This window comes from Phasianus colchicus, chromosome 5 (genome assembly GCF_987193195.1).
Source record: "Phasianus colchicus chromosome 5, bPhaCol1.hap1.1, whole genome shotgun sequence".
NCBI lineage: Eukaryota > Metazoa > Chordata > Aves > Galliformes > Phasianidae > Phasianus > Phasianus colchicus.
In genome coordinates this window covers 39,208,450-39,226,053 of record NC_143440.1, presented here as the reverse complement: position 1 = coordinate 39,226,053, position 17,604 = coordinate 39,208,450, and the positions used below count along the sequence as shown (strand labels likewise).

At 46.1% G+C, this 17,604-nt stretch overlaps 1 protein-coding gene across 4 annotated transcripts; it reads left to right on the top strand.

Moving 5' to 3' along the window:
- The first annotated feature begins 4 nt into the window (after window positions 1-4).
- On the top strand, window positions 5-7,391 carry PROX2 (prospero homeobox 2). 4 transcript variants are annotated; one of them, XM_090141383.1, is made up of 6 exons: window positions 5-2,580; window positions 3,390-3,503; window positions 4,530-6,013; window positions 6,417-6,518; window positions 6,613-6,807; window positions 6,873-7,391. In XM_090141383.1, exons 3-6 carry the CDS (start codon window positions 4,589-4,591, stop codon window positions 7,056-7,058), a joined length of 1,908 nt encoding a protein of 635 aa, XP_089997509.1. In that variant the 5' UTR covers window positions 5-2,580; window positions 3,390-3,503; window positions 4,530-4,588; the 3' UTR covers window positions 7,059-7,391. The 4 variants fall into 4 exon arrangements, with proteins under 4 accessions (XP_089997509.1, XP_089997510.1, XP_089997508.1 ...); XM_090141384.1 differs by lacking the exon at window positions 3,390-3,503; XM_090141382.1 differs by having other exon boundaries at window positions 5-3,503.
- The last annotated feature ends 10,213 nt before the right edge of the window (window positions 7,392-17,604 follow it).

Here is a 17,604-nt window from a genome sequence, read left to right as displayed (position 1 = left end):
GCGGGGCGGGGGAAATTGCGGCTGTCTTACGAGCCGGCTGTCGAGCCCCGCCTAAGAGGTCTGCCGTTGCCCGGGGCGGACGGTGGGTCTGAAGTGTCGCTGGGCTGCGGGAGCTGGTGTTCACGCCACTGGGTCTGCGCGGGCCCAGGTCCTGGCTGTTGGTGGAATCCGGGTGTGGCTTTCTGCAGGGAAGCTGTTCTGGTGGTCTTTTGCTCACCTTGCTGCGTCCTGCCGTCCTCGCTAAGGACGGAGCTGCTGCAAACGTCAGCTTCATTAGAAATGGGCAAGGAGGTCACCTCACAACTACAGGGAAGTAAGTCTGGGGAAAAACAAAACAAGAAGCCACACATAGAAACAAGCAAACAAAAACAGGCAAAAAAATGTAAATAGGCTTCGCTGGAAAGGAATATAGCAGGTCAAGGAGAATCTAGCGTGACCTGATGTGGTGCAATGAAGGCAGGGCCAGGCTCTTTCAGAGGTGCCCAGTCCCATTCCTGCGACACAGTCCATGTTTTGAAAATGTCTGAAGGTGCCCCAGTTACCTTCTGCTTTCTGCCTACTTCCAGGCAAGAAACGGTTGTTGAAATAAAATGTGGAGAACTTACTGCAGTCTTTGAGAAGTAGCCCAGGAAAGTCAGAACTTTGGCAATCAGCATCTCTGAAAGTTACGCACGCATCCTTAATTTAGCCATTGGTTAATAATACATCAGTGGTAAACTGCAACCTTCAAAATAGTCTCCTAAAATAAATTTGCAATGAATATCCTTGGTAAGATTTTCAAAAAAAGATTGAAGAAAAATCAATAGGGTGTTGTCTCTGAGGCTTCAAAGATGTACTGACTGCTTTAAAACAAGGTAGCTGTGCCAGAAAGGCTCTCTACTAGGGGTTTCTCTGTGGTTTGTCTCTAGAGGGCTGAGACACTTGAGCAGGACCGCCTGGTGTCAACTGCTTTCAACCACAGCCACCTGCCTACCAAATGAAGAAACAAGCATCACAGTATTTATTATGTACATGGAGACGAGGTAGATGGCAACCTGGAAATGGCAGAGGCAATTTGGTTTCGTCTAACTCCAGGAACTCTATCTGCTTTTGGCCTCCCACACTAAATGTCAAGCAGCTCCATCCTGGAGCAGAGGTTGGGATGTGCCAGTGGTAGGAATATCTCTAGAGTTCCCTACATTCAGCAAGGTATACTGACTTTTGCTGAACATCCCAAGTGGAAGGAACCCACAAGGATCATTGAAAGGATCATTGAGTCCAACTTTGGCTCCATATGGGACCACCCAAAATTCAAACGCTGTGCCTGAGAGCATTGTCTGAACGCTCCTTGAACTCCATCAGCTTGGAGCTGCAACCACTGCCCTAGGGAGCCCAGCCACCCTGTGGTGAAAAACCTTCCCAAGTGTTTCCTATATATTGTGGACCCCTGGCATCACTACAGTAGGTACATCAGAAGCACCTGGGCACCTTCAGCAGGAACCGTGTGCACCTGAAGCTCCAGGCCATGGGTACCGCTTGCTTCTGGCTGGTGTATTTATGTCATCTCATGAATGATTGTCTTGGGTCCTAGATGAGTGCTGTCAGACAAACTGCAGCTTCCTAGATCTCTCAAGGTTGTGCTAGTTGGTGGGATGATCGCATAGTGTTGCATGGAGGATGTTGGATGGAATTCTGTTCTCCAGGGATTGCCTCCTCATGGGCCTCAGCCTCTCAGCTGCCACAGCGTAGCTGAGCTGCAGAGCCTGACAGGCACTGCTTAGTGCTCTGCCATGGTGGATATGGGGAACTGATGGTCTGCTCAGCCTAGTGCTGGTGATGTCTCAAAAGCTGATTATTTGACATTTTTGTCTGTCTGAGGTATTTTGCTCAAGGTTGAAGCTCTGCTTTAAGTTCCAGATGTCCTTATCTCTGATAAACAACCTTCCCGAGATGGGATGTTTCTCTTCAAAGATTCAAGACTGTCATAAATTAGACCCACAGGGACAGCATCCTTGAGATGAGGGCACAAGTCCAAAAGAGAAACCAATCAGAAGAAACTAAATGTCCTTGTGCCCAAATACGGATAAAGTGAGCAGTAGGATGCCTCCCCAAACAATCACTGAAGACCCTTGTGCAAAGCACAAGAGATTCAAATGTTATGTAACCTTATACTTACATAAACCTATGAATATGTAATGGATAGGTGTCACTTATGTATTAGGTAGGCATATAGTGAAAACTTTTGACTCTAAATGGAAGCCAGCATAAAGACTCAGAGCACTTGATATGTGAGAATATTCCACCTTGTGCCCTGCCCAGAATAAAGCAACGTCTCCTCTCCAAACACTCGTCCTTTTGAATGTGTTTTGGGAGATATAGAATCAACAACGTTATCATTTCTGTAAGCCTGGGGGATGCTGAGGCAGGTGGCCAGACCCCTGGACATCCATCTGCATATTCAGGAGTTGTTCCCAGCCGGTTGGCTGCCTCCGGCCACCCCACTCCCTCTTTATAGGACATGAGCATAGCGGGAGGACTTGCTGGGTGGCTTCTTCAGCATCCTGCAGCACCCAGCACACATCCTGCACCTTGGCAGCCCAGGTGAGTGGGGCACAGAGGGGCAAGCGGCTTGGGCTGGGGCTCCTCACTGGTGGCAGAAATGGAACGGTTTGGGAATGCTGTGGGGTGACAGGCTGCCCAGTGTGTGGTGCTCCCAGAAAGAAGTGGATGGGGAGCTCTGTGGTGTAGCTGCTGTCTGGGGAGGACATACCTGCCAGCTTCTCTGGGCATCCTCATTTTCCTCTGTGTTTTTTTCTTCAGTTTGGAGGAGCATCTGTTTCTTTTTACTATTTTGGAAGACTGCACTGGTAAAGGCTGGTAGCAGGAGCAGGAATGGGAGCACCCACATGCAAACTGCAGGGAGAGGACCCCGTTAGTGGGAGCAGTTTACTTGGGCCAGGAAATGGGGCCAGTCTGGATACAGATTTATGCTGGAAAGCCCCTTGCTTTTCTCCCATTCTCCAGCTGACGCTCCCTGTGTGGAAAGTCTGAACAATGAATGAGATATATGTGTATCTTGCATTTGCTGTGTGGCTTTACCATAAGCAGCTGCTACTCTGAGGAGCAGTGTGTGACTGAGGGTGAAGCAAGCTGTGAAAGGGGTGAGCAAGAGCTGCCAGCAGCCGGGCCTCATGCTGACCTTGGGCAGAGCAAGTAGCCACACTGCTGGGGAAATGGAAACCTCACGGCTGGGAGGGAGGGGAGGCTACACAGAGGACAACAAGTGCTGTCAGGCCGTCTGGAAAATGGTTTATTACAGATAGAGCAGCAGTAGAGGATGCAGAAAGGTGTGACTGAGGAGGGGAGGGGGGAAATGGTCTACCAAAATGAAGGGTCAGTGCAATTTACAGGGAAGACAAGCCTGGGGACCTGCACTGGAGTGATGTGTAGTGGTGTGTGATTGCTCTCCCAAACACCAACCTGGAATAAAGGGCTAATTGATAACAAGCGACCTGCTGAAAAGAGTGAGTAGAGGCTTTTTTTTTAACACCACTCAGTAACATGGTGCAGAGAAAAGTCACGGGGACAGGAGATTAACAGCACTGAAAATGATCAGATGTATCTGGATATAGGTGAAAGAATCTCAGACCCTTTAAAGATAGCTCAAAAAGGCATAAACCACTTAGGCATGCAGAGCTGATGCTAATTAATGTGGTTCGTGAGGCAGCATCCCATAGGGATTGTTACTCTTTAACAGACCAGGATGTGAGCTTCTGCTATTCCTGTTTTAAAGGTGTCAGAGCGAGCAAGAGGAGGGGTGGCTGGCTGGCTGCACTCAGTGTGACAATTTTAAGCCTCAGGCTGCTGGCTCAGAAATTTTTCTCTTCTCCAGTAATCCCCATCCCTTTTATTCTCTGTTTTGACAAGCCCTTAGCAGCACTATCCCAGCATGTCCTGCTAGTAGTGGTCATACTGTGCTTTTTCTGCTTCTAGCCCCTTGCTGTGCCCCTTCCCACCACCCCAGCATAGGGGGATGGCAGATGCTGCTCATCCTCATGCCCTCAGGGCTCCCACTGCTCCATGCTGTGAATGCCTTCTGTAGAGCTCTGGCTGCTGTCCTTATTCAGGGCACCCTGACAGTGCCCAGTGGCAGCTGCAAACACCTTTGCCTAGGTGTACCTGGGGGAAGGCACTATCTGGTGCTCAGTGCCCTTGTACCACAGTCCATGAGCTCAAAGGGGACACTTGCCAAAGGTGATCTCCCTTTCTGCTTATCACTCCGAGCCTATGCCCCACACACCTGTTACCTGGGGGCAGGGGAGAAATTGTGGTCAAGACACAGTGAGATGGATCTTCAACCCTTCCGGAGCAAAGCTGTGGTGCAGAGAGCCCTCACTGCTGGGCACATTCAAGGCCCAAACCATTGGGAGTGAGCTCTAGGCACCACAGATGCTTGCTGTCAGGTGGGAGCTGGGAAAATCTCTCATGTGAGCATGCATGGAGGGTAGCTGTATTTGGTTCTGCCAGGTGATACTTTACTCTTTCTTCAGCTCTGTACCTCCAGCTGGCAGAAGCATCGCTGGGAACGCCTGCCAGTCTGTCCCTGGAAATGATCCCCTACCAGTTGCAGGGTAGCTCACTGGTGCCCAGGCAGAAAGAGGACACAAGGAGTGGCAGGTCTGCTCCCGTGCAGGACAGAGGCTGTGTTACCACAAAGCACCACCAAGGGATGAAAACAGAACCCTGTTTCCAGAGGGACCCTCTGTTGCCTTCCCCTAGCTCATCCCTCGTATCAGAGCTGCTCAGCCACACTGCAGTCAGCAGGAGCCTGGACCCCTGCACCTTTTTCCCTTCCTCTGCAGTGGAGCCGCCCCAGGGCTATGAACTTGGTGTGCCTCTCAGAGAAGCAGCACAAATCCTGGCTAGCACCAGAACCTGTGGCCCCGTTCCTGTGCCCTGTGCAGCTGATGGGGAGCAGCTCTCCAGTGAGTACCTACAAGCCAAGAGGGCTAGGGTGGAGAGCATCATCCAAGGCATGAGCCTCCCTCCAGCCCACCAAGTCTTGGAGGGAGGTTTGGGGCAGGGCAGGGAGAGAGGTGGGGAAGTGCCTCACTGGGGCAAGAGGAAGCCGAGGGTACCTCAGCAGCAGAGTGCGGGAGTGGCTGGGCAAGGGGCACCTGCCACGGGCAGCCCCCACACAGCAGAGTGCCAGCAGCTGAGGGAGCAGCTCTGCTTTCTAGAGCAGCAGCTGAGGTGGCTTCAGGAGAGGTTCTCCCAGGTCTGTGACTCTGAGGATGCTGCCCAAACCCAGGAAGGTGCTGAGAAAGTACAGCTGCTTCCTGGAAAAGCTGGAGACAGAGTGGGCAGGGATGGCACTGTCACCACCCACCATCCACACACAGCCACTCTCTGGGAAAGCATCCTGGAGGTGGATGGGTCCACCGCAGGGGAGGACGAGGAAGGCAGAGGCAGTGCAGGCATCCTGCCCTCCGTGGCCAGGGTGCTCTCTCAGGCCCTGAAACACGAGCTGGCTGGGATGACATCCCGTGTGGTGGACTCCGTCTTGAAGACCGTGTGGCCAAAGGCAGCCAGCCACCTCCTACAGCAATGGCTAGAGTTAGGGCCAGATGCCAGAGGAGAGTGTTTTCCTGCTGGGAAGGGCAGAAAACCACTTGCTAAAGCACCCTCCTCAAGCACCCTGAGCTCACGTCGGCCAGAGGCACCATCACTATCATTGGGGAAGAGCTCTCAGGCCAGATCCTTCAGCCCAGAAGGGGTCAGAAACCTCCGTCAGGCACCCAGTGTGGGTCACAGTCCAGGTTCAGCTGCCCCAGCAGTACAGGACAGTCAGCTGCTGGGCCACCTGCTGGTCTACACCCCACACAACCACTGGGAGAGCCCTACTGCCTCAGAGAGTCGGCGCATGGAGCCCACAAATGCACGCTGGGCAGTCACCAAGCTGCGGCCATTAGCAGTGAGGCCCCTGGGCCCTGACATGGTGGAGGGGAACAGAACACCTCTTACCCCTACCCACGTATCCTTTGGGGTAGATGGAGTGACTTGCTCCTCAGAGTGATGATGGGAAAAACCAACTCTCAACTACTTAAATACTGAGTAGTCAAACACTGGAACAACCTTCCTAGAAAGGTGCCTGATGTCCCACATCTGTCAGCATCCAAGGGATATTTGGATAATATCCTTGTTAATTTGCTTTAACTATCCCGGCACAGGTTTCCTGGAGGCTGTGGAATCTCCTCCTTGGAGATCTCCAAAAGCCACCTGGATGTGGGCCTGGGCACCCTGCTCTGGGTGTCCTTGCTCAAGCAGGACCCAGAGGACCCTCCTCAGCCGTCCTGTGACACCAGGCTGTAGGGATGGGCTATGACAGACCAGAGCTGCTGTGTGCAGGTTTTCCTTGACTCCAAGCCCACATCTAGGAGGCACTAACCCCTGGCCACCTGAAGAAGGCCAAGCTGATGTTCTTCTTCACCCGCTACCCCAGCTCAGCTCTGCTGAGGTCCTACTTCCTTGACGTGCAGGTAGATGTGCTGTGGGATGCAGGGTGGGATCGCGGGACGTGGGATTTTGGTGCTGGTTTATTGAGAGCCCACTTCCCCCACTGTGTCTGGACAGTTCAGCCGCTGCATCAACTCCCAGCTCATCAAGTGGTTCAGCAACTTCCGTGAGTTCTACTACATCCAGGTGGAGAAGTTTGCCCGGCAGGCCCTGCTGGAGGGCGTCACGGAGGCCACGGCCCTGCATGTCTCACGGGACTCAGAGCTCTTCCGCACCCTCAACATGCACTATAACAAGGGGAACGACTTCCAGGTGAGGGGCTGGGGTGTGGGGTACGGGGCCCACTTACTGGGGCCCACCTGCTCATCTGTCCGCAGGTGCCCAGCTGCTTCCTGGAGGTGGCAAGCCTGACGCTGCAGGAGTTCTTCAGTGCGGTGCGGGCGGGCAGGGATGCCGACCCCTCCTGGAAAAAGCCTATTTACAAAATCATCTCCAAACTGGACAGCCACATCCCTGAAGTGTTCAAAGCTGTGGGCTGCTCCCAGGAGCTGCCCCACAATTGATCTGCCAGGCAAGGGGCCCTAGAAGGTTTTGGGTAAATGCTGGTGGGGTGGGGGAAAGGCAGCTGTGCTGGACAAATCCTGGACTTATGGCATCCATTGTTCTATTTCTGTCCTATAAGACAGTGTCCTTGGGTGAAGTCTACAGTTTGCTCCAGGCATCAGGATGTTGTGCTATACGTTTCATTTGGCTGCTCAAAGGCAGCGGTGGAGACCCATGGAAAGAAACACGGAGAGGAAGCCAAATGCCTAGAGCCTGGAAATGGCTGCTCTCCTCCTGGCCCTGCTCCAGCTTTCCCCAGGACCTGGGCCAAGCCACCTTTCTCCTCCTCTCCACAGGGCCACAGATAAGGGCAAGTAGCCCTTTTTGTTTACAGAGCAGGCAGAGCTCCCAGCAGCGGGCATCGTTTCCTTGGCACGGCTGTCCAAGGCACTGTGCCTGCTCCAACAGCACTCCTCAGGCCCTGCCCAAAAACAACACAACAGCATCCAAAGCAAACATCTGCTGAATTCCAGCATTTCAAGCAGCCCATGAGGAAGGTTGACCCTGTCTGAGAGACATCAAACTGTTTGTGTCAGCCAGCACAAACAGCCCCTTCCCCGCCTCACCAGTGTCCTGCAGAGGAGCTGAAGCTGGACAGCGTGACTTGTGTTGGAAGGGGTCAGGCAGTGGTGGAAGTGCTGTGGGGTGCCTGCTGGGTGCTAGAGCACAGCAAAACGCATGGAGAGGAAAATCGATGCTGCACAAGCAGCAGGGTGCCTGTAGCGGAATGGCAACACCTCATGGCTGAGCAGTGCAGTGCAGGTAGGCTCCACAGGGGCTGTATTACAGTGGCCCTTGCCATTGTGAGTGGGGTTAGCTACATTCCCTGTCTGGATTTGTATATTAATTGCTTGAGGTCTGTATGTTGTGCAAACCCAACTCCAAATTTACTCCATCTATTTTTAAATAAATACAGCTTACGTTACCACTTTACATCCCCAGAGACCTCTCCGATAACTTTTTCTCTAAAGCTTTACCCTGGGAATTTCTTGCATTTTGTTGGGAAAGAATAACCCCTTGAGAGAAGGGCTTCAGTGGCTGTGCTATTGATGGTGTGGTACATACTTTCATGCAGCCTGGTTGTGCTCAGAACACAGCAGGCAGTTTTCTCTTGAAGACAAATGCCTGGCACATGGGGATTTATATTGGCAAAGTGTGCGTGCTTGTAGGGCTGGGAGAGAGGGAAGAGACTGCACCCACCACCATGGCAACAGTGACCTCCCCATGTGTGAGTGTCCTGTAAGAGTTGCTTTTTCATTTTCCACTAATTATTCAATGAAACAACAGGGGTAGCAAACTCACATCTTGCTGACTCAGTTTTACCTTTAAAGCAAAATCAGCTATTTCTCTGTATCCAAACATTTGTGATACATGCATAACATCCCCATTACCATCAGTAGCCATCTGCTCTGGGAACAGTCCTGCATTGCCAATTGCATTCCCAGTCTCTCCATAGCACTGCACGCAGTGCACACAGCTAACAGCAGCAGATACTGCTGAACCATAAATACTGCTGTTTCGCTGCCTCCAGGCTAAGTGGCAGGAGGCAGCCGAGAGAGGGAGATGTAACCACATCCATATCCTTAGAGCCCTTAACACTTACTCATGTCCATTATTATGAAATGTAAGAGCTCTCATTACTCACACAGAGCTAATCGGAGCTTGAGGCAGTCCTTGCTGAATGCTGAGCCTGGGTGCCACAGCAGCCTAGGGGGGAATTGACAAGCAATTAAAGATCTTGCCTTATCTTTACTGCTATTAATGGCCTGGGTCTGTCCGCAGAGCCTGAACTGGACCCTGAGGTTCCCAGCTGAAGCAGAGGTTCTTGGAAAGAATCTTCCCATAGATAACACCCTGGATACAGCAGCTTTCTCCATGCTAAGCCAGTAGCTAATAGTCATGAAATCTCAGCATTTGCTGTCCCATTGTGTGCTCTTGCTTAAGAGTTCAGAGGGTAACTTTCACTTTATATATTAGTGTCAAACACCATTCCTGGTTTTGCTGTTCCAATAAAACCTGCTGTACAAACACTCTCTGGGACTACTGCCCATTGCCTACCAAGCAACTGTAACCACACAGTAGTAAGTCCAACTGGCACAAGCCAAACGTGGCAGCCCCCTGCTGGTGTTTATTGCTCAGGCTTTTGTGGCTTCCTTACTTGCTCTATTGGATTAACAAGGATCAGGCTTCAAAGTGCCAGCCTGTAATGAACAGGGTCAATCTTTTTTAATCTTACCAAACAAGAAGCTAAAGGCAATGGTGAGGTGGAAAGCTTGAAGAGTATGAAAAATACATGACTGAAGAAAAAAAATGGAAACTTGAAGTATTTTACTGAATTACTCAATCCATGTCATATGTCATTCATAGCTTTATGCAAAGTACAGATATCATTAAAAATACTTTGTATGACTTTACAAAACTGGCTAAGTTGGATATACAACAACATAAATGCATCTGCACATACCCATATCCCCCTCCTTCTATAAAAGCAGCCCTCACCAGGCTCTCAGAGGGAAAGCAGCATACCCCACAGCCTAAGACATCTTTCTCCCTTTCTAGCCACCCAGCCTGTAAATAAGAAAAAGGGGAGAAATGAGGACCACCTTTGGAAAACAAGGTTTGAAGACAAGGTGAGCTTGTGGTCAGGGGAAACATGAGGCCAGCCCCACGTGTCCACACATCCACTAGCATCCCCATGGCTGGCAGTGCAATCTGTGTTCAAATAAAAATTCCAAAGGCTCTTTTAAATCAAATAAATAAATAAAATCTTTAGGAACAGTAATTATAATCACAAAGAGATAATGCTTTACAAATTGTAATTTTAAAGCCACAGCACCCACTTCTTGTGAGCAACCATTGCAAGCAGTACAGAAACATTCATGTTGAGAAGTGTCATGGGCTATGGCTGCGGCCTCAGCAGCACAGCTGATCTTCTCAGCTTTGGCAGCCCATGGCCTCGGTGAGACTCCTCAGGGTGTTGCATTTCTTTTGTTGAAGACTGGGCCCTAGCACAGCACTGTGAAGCTCACTCTGAGCTCTGGGTGCTTTTCACTTGTGCACCTTGAAATTTGGCTAGAAGGCAGGTGCCCCAGAAGAACCACTAGAAAGTGCCCTTTGTACAGCTGGGGCTGGCCAACAGCAGAGCCACTTGAAGGGCACAAACGGCTGCTGCAACTGAGAACAGACAGCTCTGATGTGAGCAGGACCTAGCAGAGCAGCATCGGGGAGCTGGAAACACCATCTTGGCGAGTAGCTGTCCAAGGCTCTTGCCTTTCTGAGCCAAAGCGGGGATGTTTGATTGGTGATGAATGTTCTGTTTCAGGAACATCATGGCATTTTTATTATTAATTGAAAGTAAAGGAGTGACAACAGTGTACTCACCCACAGGGCAGCACTTAACTGGAGATCTGTGTCACATGTGTGAACACATTCTGTCCTGCAGTGTAATTAGGATTCTGGCAGCAGTGCTTTCTGTGCTTGAATTAGGATCCCAGTTGGGAAATCAAATCCTTGAAGATGGTGGGTTTACTTAGGAAGATGCTGCATTTCAAGTTTAGAAGGAATCATCTCACTCCAGAGGGAATTCTCTCTGAAGAAGTATTTCTGAGCAGCTACAAGGAAGACTGTCAAGAATCACAGGCCAACAGATGTGGGACTATCCCAAACACAATTCTCAAGATCTGTTTCTCAACACGTGTTGAACATGAAGGCCTCAGTCAGTAGCCTGCCTGTTACCATCGTGAGGTCTTCCTTCTCCAGAACCACTACATGCCCTGCTGCATCAGTCACAGCCACGCACCAGGCTCAAGAGCTGTTCATCTGAGCCCTCTGCAGTTGTTGTTGCCTGGAAGCCAATGGCAGCAGCAGTCTTTGCAGAGCAACTCCTCTCTTTGCAAGCGATGCTGGAGCCAGCGTGAAAAGCATTCCATGTGAGGACGGCACCAACATCACCTGAGAACAGCATGTAATGTCCCAGAAGTGTGTTCTGAGTATTCACTGGCCCTTACACAGTCCCCATGACACGCTGGGTTTTGATAGTTGAGCAGTTTGCAAAACTCAGTTCACCATCTCTCAGATCTTTTCTCAATAAGTCTTCTGGTGCCGGCTCAATTGCCTCTACTCAGTACATTACTGAGTGGTCATGTCTTTGAAAGCATTAAGTGGCTTCTTCCACTGCAAAAAGACCACAGAGTTAAGAGCCCCACACACAAAACACGACACACATTGAAGGTTAAAGCTGAGAAAGGATTTTTGGACATAAAAAAATAGCATCAGTTAAGAGAGCTGGGGAGAGGAAGGCGGGGAAGATACATAAATGCAAGTGCTGTAGGTGTAACTGATATCATATAGGTGTAAAACAAATCCAAAGTAATGGAGTTGTGACAAGGCAACTGCGGCATTACTAAAAATCAGGTCCCACATACAGAAGACCTGCATACAAGAGTCCTAAATCCTAAAGGAGCACTGAGAGTAACAGGGAGAAAGGTTTTGTGCAGAAATCTCTTCAAAATCTGTTTTCCCTATGAAGGATTTAAATAGGACTGTAGCATTTAGAAAATTCTCTGCCACAACAATGCAATTCTGTGCCTCTGAGATGTAGTGCACAAACAAACAGTACCAACCATTACGACCACAGCACAACTTCAGATATGCAGTATGCCCCAGCCAACTGCTACGCTTCTCTCCAGTATCACCAGAAGTAGCATTTTTAATATGATTTTCAAAATCTTTGTCTTCTTTTTCACACAGTCAGAAAAAAAAAAAAAAAGAGAGAGGAATCTGACACAGAATGCTGAATTCCAGCTCTTAATTTTTCATGTCTTACTGCCCTGTGATTTCCAGAATTCCCTACAACACTGACTGCTCTTGGTTTTGCTGTTATCTCACACCAACTTTGCCAGGGAAGATGCTGACTATGTGCCTATTTGTACAATATTTTAATAACTTTACTTCAAACTCAATGCAGTTTTAGTTTAGAGGCTTTCCTTTTTCACAAGTAGTGTATCAAAAGAAGGGAACGATGAAACAAGCACTATTTAAAAAGAAGAAAGCAACCTACATATTGCAAAAAGCTAACGAAGTTCCACAGAACAGACTCCATTTGTACATTCTGTTGTCTTGAACTCGATTCTCTGCAGGTCTATAGGAGTGCCACAAAGAGCATGGGGTGGGTCAAACACAGCAGACTGAAACTTGAAAAACAACAGTGGGAAGGTGATGGAGGCCCAGCCCTGCTGCACTGGATTAATCCAGCTGGAAAACTGAATGTAAAGACAACTGGTTTCAGCATCACACTTTTATTTAAGTTTTATATGACATACAAATGAGCTGGATCATACACTTGATCATGACTTGTAGAAAAATGCAGAATATATAGAAAATAACGATAACAAATCTAACTGGACATAAGGAGAGAGGCACACCGCTCATCTCTCCTGAACATCTACATTCACTAGTGTCTTTTGCTGTTGAGAAGAGACTTTCTTCATCTTGATGCACACAGACAAAGACAAACTAAGATAGAAGAAATCCCCAAACAGTCCACAGAAGGAAAATAAAAGCTGCAAGAAATAAATGACACATCTTAGAAAAAATAAATCTCTTAAACTGGAAGAATTCATATCCTAAAGCCTCAATCCAAAGGATTCATCTGAATAAGAGACTGATTCAGATCTAACTGCATAAAGAATATTTTCCAAGGGAACGGCCCTTATAACCAAGCTGCCTGTGGCTAAGAACACCTTGATGAAACACTCCTGCATCAACTCCGGACTAAACACCAACTGTGCAGATTTACAAATAACATCTATTTCGGAAGCTCTGTGTGATTAGGCATGGTGCACAGCTGTCCATGGAAACAACATAGCACATGTACTCGTTTACAGAATTTATCATCAGAAAAATTTTAGATACAGAGAAAAAATGTCTGAATAAAGAGAACTTCTGCAATACTCTGAGAGGAATGACAGTCTCTGGGAAACCATGCAAGCATAGCAGACACTACTAAAGAACTTCTCTCCAGAACTCAGACTGCACCTGGATGCTACTGGATTAGAAATGCAGTGGGTGGAGCAATTGAATTCCATCTTAAAAGCCACAAGACTAGGAATTAGCTGCAGAACAATAGAAACCATCAAAGAACACGAAGCGTCAATGTGGATGGGCAGTGTTTTCAGATTTAGCAAAACAAATATCTTGCCAGTTAACTTCTGAATGCAGCACATTATAAAACCAGCTTAGACATAAAAGAGTGTAAAACCACAGCATTGAGATGACCTTCCACAGCCCAGTACCAGACACAACTGACGGAGGTGGGCTGGAGAAACAATCACTGAGAGTCACAGGCTTCATCAATTCCCCAAAATGAACCAGAGCCAAACAGTCACTTCTGGCTTTACTGAGGCAAGCCTAGCTTTTTAACCAGATCTTTGGCTTATTTTCAAGTAGGAGGTAGCTGCACAGTGCCAGCACATTGCCCCCAGCACAGCATACTCACCATGACTCGCCCCTACAGATTTGTCAACAAACAGATCAAAGGGCCTCTGAACCATCTTCTCAAATGGCATCTGAAGCACATATGTGGCAACGAGGCAGTAGCAGTCAGCCTTGTAAGACTGAGGAAGCTTATACCCAAAGTTTCTTTAGGGCCATCCCTTCAGCTTTATAGCAGATAGTTGCTGCCTGCTAGGAGAAGGGAAGGGAGATACAAACCTTTATATTCCTAGAAGAGGAATAAGGAGATTGTAAACCCCTTGGAAAAGGGTATTCACATTCCTCAGCAAGGAAGTGCCTACTGCAAAAATGTGCACTACATATATCATATGTTGTGCATTTCAATCGAAGCTGTCCATGTCAATGTTTCAAGTATTTCCCTGAGGCAGATCCTTGTCTCAAGCTCAATCTCTGATTGATGTGAAGTTCTGTGCTTAGGTAAACAGATAAGCAGAGCTCTTCTTCACCAACTCCACAGAAATAGCTTGTTCTTGTCCACACGTGAGTATCCTATGGTGATGCTTTTAAAAATGAATGTTTTTACGCTTACAGGTGATACAATGCCCTTGTAGCCTCAACAGAAAATGCAGTTAATTCATGTGCTGCTTTTGTGTGGAGTAACTGCAGGTGAGTATTGGTCTTTCAGCTCTTGCAAAGGAAGTTGTCTCAAACATAAAATAAGAACATAACATTTTGTTCATTATATACATCATATTTTATCTTGAAATTGGGTCAGAAGTGACACTTCTGTGCTGTAGTTTGGATATTCATCCTTTTTTTTCTTCATTCCAAGGAATATTTTTTTTCTTTGTTCCAAGAGGAAAGAAATGAAAGATTCAGTTAGAAATCTTGAAAGATTTCAAAACAAAATTATTTATTGCTACAGTATACTTAGACTCCACAAACCAAATGCAGCTACTAGCAAGTTAAATCCCAATTTTCCTTAGATGTCAGGAGTTGTCAAGTTTTGGCAGGATATAAAAAGATAATTTCATTTCAATACCTCTCATTTAGGTAGAATGAAGATCTCGTTCCATTTTTATGCAGCATGTAGCTTTAATGTGCAATGTTTAACCACTGAGGTTTTTTTCCATGGAAAAGTGCTGGCTTTTTCATGAAGTAGAAGTTAATACTTTAAGATTGTAGTGGGCAATACGAAACCACAAAAATAAAGTGATGGTGGAAAGAATTTCAGACTTACGTTTTCTCTCCAATTAAACGCTAACATGAAAACAAAGTTTTAGTGCCATCTGGCTGCCATTACCTGAAAATTTCAGTTTCTGTGAGATTCAAACAGAAGAGTACAATGATATCTATCAGATAAGTTAATTTGTCCACATCTTCTTCAAATAAAAGGATTTGGCAACTTGAGTTCAAAGGAAGTGGAAAAGCAAACACCTCAAAGAACACCAGAAATCTGATCACTTGTACAGGAGTTCTCAGCATTCACAATGAATGATAAATTGAAACAGTGTAGATGCCCTTCATTAAGGCTATGTTTTCTGTGCTTTGAACAGCAATATAGTATATTCAGAAGAAAGAAGCTACAAGAGAAAAGGCTTCCACCTGGATCAGCAACAGTGGTCAAGAAAACCGTTCTTGCTGTTTATGTGATACGAAAACTTAATAAAAAGATAATTTTTAAATGCTGCTTTGGATATCTTGCCTTCCACATAGCATGTAGTCACTGTCTGTGTTACCTACCTGTTAAAACACTTCCCCCCAAGAAACACTGCACTTACAATTTCCCTCTAAACAAGGCAACGATTTCAAGAACTGTTAAACTGAAGGGGTCTCCATGTATTCCTGAGACGATTAAGTGTTCAAACAGAGCAACTTCAGGCATGAATATGGGGCTTACACCGGATAGTTTGCATGCCATCCAAATAAAGCATGTCAGAAACTTCCTGTGTAAAGCTGAACATCCATGTATATGTTCTTATCCCAACCGGCTGAGGAAACAAACATAGTCCCTGTGCACAAATACAAGGGAAGCAATATGGAGAAAGACTTGAATGATTCCAATTCTAAAATACAAACCCCAGAGAAAGGTCTAGAGATTCCACGCGAGTCTTTCATGAGTTAGAAAAATACAAGGAAAAAAACATTCCATCCAGACAGCTTTAAGGATTTTCATTTTAAATTCTAAATCCTAAAATTCAAATTGATCAGAGACTCCTGACTAGAAATCTAATCAATTACTTCAAAACACTTTTAGTTATCTCTGAATTTCCAGAAATTCTCTGTACTTCGTGTGTGTGTGGCAACAGTACTACTTATGCTTACCTCATTTAAGTAAAACCATGAACAGAAGAGTGTATTCTGCTCCCAAACATCATCAACCAGCTAAAAAGTGATAATCCACCTCAAATACAGTCATTAGCAATTCTCCAGCCTACATACATCATGAAGGTCTAAGGTTCCAGGCTGCAGATCCAATACTACAGAAATTTAGAAGTGGTAGAAAGATTTCACACTCACTAGAAAAATCCAGCAGCAAGAGTGAAACAAAAGAATTTCACTGTGAAAAAGAAAGAGATCGATGATCTTGAACATATATCAGAAAACTTATGTGGAAAAGTTGCAAGAAGGATGATATGGACTCTCATATGTAGGAACGTATGAGCAAAAGAGAAATCTACTTTGAGTCAAAGGAATGCATCTACTTTGATCTAATCTACTTTGAGTCAAATTTTATGAGTAATGAAGATTGAATTATAGGCTCAAAATAAAGAGAATTGCGCCATTCATATTTTACATTCTAAGGAATTTCTCTCTCTTCTCATTTTTACTACAAGACAACCAACTTAAATTAGTGTTTCATGACACTTTAAGAACTTGAATTTCTTGTCATCCACTTACAGTTCATGCTGCAGGCATGCAGAGCTCAATTTAAATGGCCATCTGTGTTCCTCAAACACTTTATCTCAGAGTATGCAGGTTGTATTGGTGCAGTTTGACCCCAAACTGTCCACGGATCAAGTGAAGTATTGCAACTTGGTTTCCCAAAAGTAATCTGGGAAACAATAAATAATGAAGAGAAGTGTAATAAAAAGAACACCACATCACCAGCATTTGACTTCGAGGATGCAGACCAGGCGCATTTGCCACGCAAAAAGACTCTCAGTACTGCTTCTCTTTTCCAGTAAACATACACTGGGTTACAACACTCCAAGAGAGATGTTGAGTTTCAGCCCAGTTGATTCAGTTAGCAGCTGGCAGAATTATTAGGAATTTCAAAGCAAAAAGTTCCATTTGTGTTCATCCCAGATCAACCATTTTTTCATGTCCTGAAGTTTGTTCAATATTGTGTTTCCATAATTTCATGGCAGTACTATTAATAAAGTTGCACAATCGGCTATGGGAAATTGAGTCCAAAGGGCATGTAACAATTCATGATAGCCACAATAAATAAATGGATTTATATTGGCAAATAATACCTTCCTTATGCTAACAATGAAGTTGTTTAGGTGGCAACATGCTGTTCTACAGGCTGAATTACTTCATTTCTTTGAAAAGGAATCCCACAGTGTTCCAGAGATGTTCTCAAATTGGAAAAAAAACAGATTTCAGCTTGAGGTCTTGTTCTTCTAATTTCAAAGCACACTAACCAAGGAGACCATTCTTCTGCTGGAAGTATCTTTTCCAATGTAAATTACAAATCGTTATTCTTCATAATAAAAAGGAAGATAGTTAATCATCATAGTTAATCTTCATAACCAAAAGGAAGACAGTTAAGGCGATACTTTAAAAAACAGATATTAACAATAACATATTGTTTACAAACAGACAGGCAAGAAAAGCATAGATCCAACTTGTACCAACTGCCAGCTCTTCCCTCGTAAAGATAGGAACTAATAATGCAAGGTTGGTTGTCTATGTTGATGCAAACATTTAAGAGACAACCATGAAATTTCCAAAAGTGATGTAGTAGTATATGGTGGATTTTTACTCTTGCATACCATAGTCAGGCCAATATGCTTAATGAGCAATCCTAGAGTAAAACACACAAGA

Excerpts from the sequence above, each read along its gene's own strand:
- PROX2 (XM_090141384.1), top strand. The coding sequence starts at position 4,589 with ATGATCCCCTACCAGTTGCAGGGTAGCTCACTGGTGCCCAGGCAGAAA. Across the intron at positions 6,014-6,416 it reads CACCTCTTACCCCTACCCAC|GAGGCACTAACCCCTGGCCA; the intron begins GTATCCTTTGGG and ends GCCCACATCTAG. Across the intron at positions 6,519-6,612 it reads CCTACTTCCTTGACGTGCAG|TTCAGCCGCTGCATCAACTC; the intron begins GTAGATGTGCTG and ends GTGTCTGGACAG.